This window comes from Mobula birostris, chromosome 2 (assembly GCF_030028105.1).
Source record: "Mobula birostris isolate sMobBir1 chromosome 2, sMobBir1.hap1, whole genome shotgun sequence".
NCBI lineage: Eukaryota > Metazoa > Chordata > Chondrichthyes > Myliobatiformes > Myliobatidae > Mobula > Mobula birostris.
The window spans coordinates 10,221,896-10,228,361 of NC_092371.1; the positions used below are offsets into that span (position 1 = coordinate 10,221,896).

The 6,466-nt window shown below is 50.0% G+C and overlaps 1 protein-coding gene across 2 annotated transcripts; it reads left to right on the forward strand.

The window, feature by feature from the left end:
* The first annotated feature begins 404 nt into the window (after positions 1-404).
* LOC140207668 (bolA-like protein 1) lies at positions 405-6,260 on the forward strand. 2 transcript variants are annotated; one of them, XM_072276237.1, is made up of 3 exons: positions 471-541; positions 2,508-2,563; positions 5,777-6,260. In XM_072276237.1, exon 3 carries the CDS (start codon positions 5,804-5,806, stop codon positions 6,245-6,247), a length of 444 nt encoding a protein of 147 aa, XP_072132338.1. In that variant the 5' UTR covers positions 471-541; positions 2,508-2,563; positions 5,777-5,803; the 3' UTR covers positions 6,248-6,260. The 2 variants fall into 2 exon arrangements, with proteins under 2 accessions (XP_072132332.1, XP_072132338.1); XM_072276231.1 differs by lacking the exons at positions 471-541; positions 2,508-2,563 and adding an exon at positions 405-467.
* Positions 6,261-6,466: the final 206 nt, after the last annotated feature.

A 6,466-nucleotide genomic window follows, 5' to 3' on the forward strand; every position in this document is an offset into this window, starting at 1 on the left:
TAAGTATCACTCCATCTTCAACCAAAGCCAAAGTGGAAAGCACTGGATCCAGTTCCAGAGGGGAGGGTGAAGCCCCAGCTCCCACTGGGAGGGGTGGGTTGACTCCCTCTGGATCCACTTTCAGACAAGTCAGAATTCCTGACTCGGACTGGTTTTGGGATGAGGGGTTGGTGGTAGCCCAAGACCTCCACTGGATCCAAACCCAGAGGGAGTGAAATCCCTGGGTGACGGGACCTCCGGTTCCGGATGCAGTGACGCTTTCAGGCATTCACTGACAGGCTCCATTTTGTCACCGTGAGCCTAGGCCCCGTTGGCATGGCGACGGGAGTCCGCTCCGCACCGGCGCTACCGAGACACCAAACCACAAGCCCCAGCGGGCCCTGCGATTGTACGCAAGCGCGCTGGGGAAGACCCGACGTAGGTTCCGGGTGCGGTTGATTGACGGCTGGTCCCGGGAGCTGCGGAAGGTGAGGTTCGGGGGTCGGAGTCATTCTGCTGACGGGGAACGGGTTCGGGATTTTGTAGGCCCGCTGGCCTTGCTGTATCTTTGCTTCTAACCGTTGGCGTGCCGGAACCAATATAGAGGAGACAAATACACTGACCCAAACCCCACGCTCTGTTTGAGGTCGAACTCCACTGGCTGCAAACTTGCTTTCATTGCAAACGCAGGCCCGGAGTCAATTCAGATTAGTACAGAATCACCCAGTCGCTCGCATCCTACGAGTAGTGTGTGTATTTCAATGCCAAGAGTACTACGGGTAGAGGTGACAAACTTAGAACATGGAGCTGTGATGTTGCAGCCATTAGAGGCTTGGTTGAGAGAGGGACCGGAATGGGTGCATAATGCCCCAGGGGTTCGAGTGCGGGTAAAGGAGGTGAGACAGTTGCACTACTAATTGGGGACACTGTCACCCCGAGAGGCATAATGATGGGCCCGTCCACTGAGTCTATTGGTAGAACTCAAAACTAGGAGGGGTGCATTCACTCTGATGGAATTTACTTACATCCTTCATATGCATGAGGAATGAAAATCTTTACGTTACGTCTCTGACAATGTGCAATTTATAGTAATTTATTATGTACAACAGAAAGGTCAATATAACATAGAAATACAGTTGTGTCAGCATGAATTAATCAGTCTGATGGCCTGGTGGAAGAAGCTGTCCCGGAGCCTGTTGGTCCTGGCTTTTATGCTGTGGTACTGTTTTCTGGATGGTAGCTGCTGGAACAGTTTGTAGTTGGGGTGACTCAGGTCCCCAATGATCCTTCAGACCCTTTTCACACACCTCTCTTTGTAAATGTCCTGAATACTGGGAAGTTCACATCTGGAGATTTGCTGGGCTGTCCACACCACTCTCTGCAGAGACCTGCAGTGGAGGGAGGTACAGCTCCCATACCAGGCAGTGATGCAGCCAGTCAGGATGCTCTCAATTGTTAGGAAATTCTTAGGATTTGGGGGCCCATACCAAACTTCCTCAGCTGTCTGAGGTACAGACCCCGAAAAGCTGCTGGACACTGAGGAACAGACATTCAGGCAGCTTAAGGAAAGGTGTAAAACACTAGGTTTGTTGTCGTGGAGGACTTCAACTCCCCTGATATAAACTGGGCACTTCTGCGTGCAAGATCTTTGCTTGGTCAGAATTTGTTGGGTGCATCCAGGAGGGTTTCTCAAATCAATATTCAGCTAGTCCTACAAGAGGAGGAGGACTATAGCTGGTGCTAGTAATGAGCCTGACTTTCCTGTGGCAAAATGGTGACCACAACTTCTTAAGGTAGCTACAGTTAAATGTGGACCTCAGGGGAGTTTTAAATTGGAGTAGGGCAAATTACGAGAGCATTAGGCAGGAGCTAGGGAGAGTTAATTGGGAAGTCCACATCTGCCACCTGGAGGATGTTTAAAGACCAACTGCACAGAGAACAGGAAGGTGCATTTAATTCACTGGAGTATTCTCTTATTAATCCATCTCTTGCTCCCTTTATAATCTGATCTCTCCCCTTGGTTTCCATATCCACAAAGTGATCTGATGAATTCTCTGTCTTCGTATCTCCACCGACTCCTTTCATTTTGACCTTCCATCCATCCAGCTGGACTTTGGTCTTTGCATCTACTTTTACAAGCAGCATTTTGTCTCCCACTTGAAGTTCATGCCAAAACCCTAATGCACGCAGGGTAGACTCTGTTGTTTTATAACTCACAAAAGCCGAATGCTTAAAACTTACCCGAAGCTCCTTAAACTTACTTCTAGCTTAAAACCAAGCCACATTTCACAGGTAACTGCCTGATTAACAGATCAGAAGCCTTCTCAGATATGTTGCCTACAAAAAACCGTTGTAGTCCGACCACTGCTTTTGTCAGTTTCACATTCCCTCTGAGCATCATGGTCCTTCCTTGGTCCAATATGCTTTCCAACCAGAGGCACGGAGCTTAGCACCAACTCTGTGGGGCAATGGTTCATGGTTTTCGACAGTTATGGCATTATCCAGTACCTTTCTTAATTGGCTTTCAGTTTTCTGCATTGCAGAGTGGATACGGCACACAAATGGTGGATGGATCCCGAATCAGGTAGCTGTCTCAACCAAACATATCCCCACAATTTTGGCCCTCCTGTTCTTACCACGTACAAACCCAATGTGGCTTGTTGGTTGTTGTATTTCACTGTTACAAAGGTCAATCCCACAGGAATAAGTTCTTCATTGGATATCTGCAGGCTTCAGTTCAGTATCTTTGAGTTGCCGTTCAAAATCATTTTGTGGAATGACTGAAACAGCCGAGTCAGTGTCCAATTCTATTTTAAATAATTTACCGTTCACTTCTGACATGAGCCATATTGCTTGTCTATTGTTAGTTTTCATGTTGTAACTCTCAAGGCTACACAGTCCTTTGTCACTCTCATCATGATCGGATTTTTCATCAGCAGCGTGTAGATTACCGCCCTTTCTGAAACTGCAACTTGGCTTTTTAGCTTTTTCTCTTCCCTGTGCAGCCCTTTTATTATCATCTGCCCGACTTGCCCTTCGCCCCTGCCGAAACGGTGGCACAGTTTGTTCGGCCAGGTTGGCCTCTGTCTGGATGCTGCAGTTCTGCTTGCACTCACGCTGGGTTGCAGGGCCGGAAGGGCCTCTGTTAATGCGCCTCCCTCAACCGTTTCCCGTGGCAGCTCGTTCCATATACAGACCAGCCTGTGGGTAAGAACAACTTGCCGCTCAGGGCCTTTCACTCAAGCCTGCTCTTCCATTGTTCGGAATACAGGCCCAGCCAGACGTCATTCTCCCCCCGCCCCCCCCCCCCCCCCCCAAAGCCCTCCTTCCTCAAATCCCGCAGCTGAGTCTGCTGAATGTTTGCTGTTCTGCAGCAAGATTATCTCAAACTTCAAAGTAAATTTGTTAGCAACGTACATAAATATCTGTGTACACTGTACGACCCTGAGATTCATTTTCTTGTGGGCATTCACAGTAGAATCAGTGAAAGATACGAGGAAAATGGACAAGCAGTCGAGGTGCAAAAGTCCAACAAATTGTGCAAACACAACAGGGGAAAATAAATAGATAGATAAATAAATAAACAAGTATCGAGAACATGACGTTATCCCCACTGATTCAAGAGCCTGATGGTTGAGGGTGATAACTGTTCCTGAACCTGGTGCTGAGAGTCCTGAGACTCATAGTCATACTTTATTGATCCCGGGGGAAATTGGTTTTCGTTACAGTTGCACCATAAATAATTAAATAGTAATATGTAAATTATGCCAGGAAATAAGTCCAGGACCAGCCTATTGGCTCAGGGTGTCTGACCCTCCAAGGGAGGAGTTGTAAAGTTTGATGGCCACAGGCAGGAATGACTTCCTATGACGCTCTGTGTTGCATCTCGGTGGAATGAGTCTCTGACTGAATGTACTCCTGTGCCCAACCAGTACATTATGTGGTGGATGGGAGACATTGTCCAGGATGGCATGCAACTTGGACAGCATCCTCTTTTCAGACACCACCATCAGAGAGTCCAGTTCCATCCCCACAACATCACTGGCCTTACGAATGAGTTTGTTGATTCTGTTGGTGTCTGCTACCCTCAGCCTGCTGCCCCAGCACACAACAGCAAACATGATCGCACTGGCCACCACAGACTCGTAGAACATCCTCAGCATCGTCCGGCAGATGGCAGAGGGGAAGAAAGTGTTTCTGAATTGCTCAGTGTGTGCCTTCAGGCTTCTGTATCTCATTCCTGACGGTAACAATGAGAAGAGGGCCTGTCCTGGGTGATGGGGGTCCTTAATGATGGACGTCACCTTTCTGAGGCAGCGCTCCTCGAAGCTGTCCTGGATACTATGGAGGCTGGTGCCCAGGATGGAGCTGGCTAACTTTCACAACTCTTTGCAGTTCACTTTGGCCCTGTACAGTAGCTCCTCTCCACCTCCCGATACCAGTTAGAATGGTACATCTGTAGAAGTTTTTGAGTGTTTTAGGAAATAAACCAAACTCCTAATGAAATATAGCAGCTGTCGTGCTTTCTCTGCTTCGATATGTTGGGACCAGGTTAGACCCTCAGAGATATTGACAGCCTGGAACTTGAAATTGCTCACTCTCTCCACGTCAAGCTCTCTTCTCACTGCTGCCATCAGGAAGGTGGTATAGGAGGATTGAGGCTGAGTACAGGGCTACGGTAGGAAACTTTGTCACATGGTGTGAGCAGAATTATCTGCAGCTTAATGTAAAAAGACTAAGGAGCTGGTGGTAGACCTGAGGAGAGCTAAGGCACCGGTGACCCCTGTTTCCATCCAGGGGGTCAGTGTGGACATGGTGGAGGATTACAAATACCTGGAGTTACGAATTGACAATAAACTGGACTGGTCAAAGAACACTGAGACTGTCTACAAGAAGGGTCAGAGTCGTCTCTATTTCCTGAGGAGACTGAGGTCCTTTAACATCTGCCGGACGATGCTGAGGATGTTCTACGAGTCTGTGGTGGCCAGTGCGATCATGTTTGCTGTTGTGTGCTGGGGCAGCAGGCTGAGGGTAGCAGACACCAACAAAATCAACAAACTCATTCGTAAGGCCAGTGATGTTGTGGGGATGGAACTGGACTCTCTGACGGTGGTGTCTGAAAAGAGGATGCTGTCCAAGTTGCATGCCATCTTGGACAATGTCTCCCATCCACTACATAATGTACTGGGTGGGCACAGGAGTACATTCAGCCAGAGACTCATTCCTCCGAGATGCAACACAGAGCATCATAGGAAGTCATTCCTGCCTGTGGCCATCAAACTTTACAACTCCTCCCTTGGAGGGTCAGACACCCTGAGCCAATAGGCTGGTCCTGGACTTATTTCCTGGCATAATTTACATATTACTATTTAATTATTTATGGTGCAACTGTAACGAAAACCAATTTCCCCCGGGATCAATAAAGTATGACTATGAGTCTCAGGACTCTCACCACCAGGTTCAGGAACAGTTATCACCCTCAACCATCAGGCTCTTGAACCAGTGGGGATAACTTCACTTGCCCCTTCATTGAAATGTTCCCAGAACCTATGGACTCACTTTCAAGGACTCTTCATCTCTTGTTCTCAGTATTTATTTATTTATTATTTAGTTTTCTTTGGGAGGGGTGACAAGGCTGGAGTGCACTGTGGGATGGATGGCAAAAAGATCTCTGCACTGCAGGAGGGGTGATGAGAAGGGGGCATCTGACTGTGAAAGGAGGGAGGGGTACGCTGTGGGAGGAGCAGTGAGGAAGGAACCTTCCCATGGTTTTAACCCTTTGCTCTCCTCTTGCCAGCCACCAGAGGTCGAAGGCAGTGAGCAGATGAGCCTAGTGGCAAGCGGTCCCCTGCGAAGGGCGATGGCCACAGCAGTCCGGGACCCCAGGCGCCCCGTCGAGAGCACCTTGCGAGCGAAGATTCAGCAGGCATTGGCCCCCGCCCACCTGGAGGTGCTGAATGAGAGCCACCGGCATGCCGTCCCACCTGGTTCGGAGACCCACTTCAAGGTGGTGGTGGTGAGCCCGCGCTTCGAGGGGCTGCCTCTGCTCCAGCGACACCGGCTGGTCCACGCGGCCGTCGGCCAGGAGCTCGCTGGCCCCGTCCATGCCCTCTCCATCCATGCCAGGACTCCCCAGCAGTGGGCAGACGATGCCCGCATCGACACCAGCCCACCCTGCCTCGGAGGGTCCAAGCATGAGAGCGGCAGGGTGGGGCAGGGAGACCCCACCCCACACCATCCAGTGACTGAGCACTCCGTCAACAAATAAACGATGAACACTACGTGCCCTTGACTGTCTTATGGTCTGTCAGCAGCTCCTTGCCCCATACTCCCTCCCCCTCCTCCTATCCTAGTCTCCCTCCCCTCCCCTCTCACTCTCCCTCCCCCCCTTCCATACTCTCCCCTTCTTCTCCCTCCCCTCCCCTTCTCCCTCCCCTCCCCTTCTCCCTCCCCTCCCCTTCTCCCTCCCCTCCCTTCTCCCTCCCCT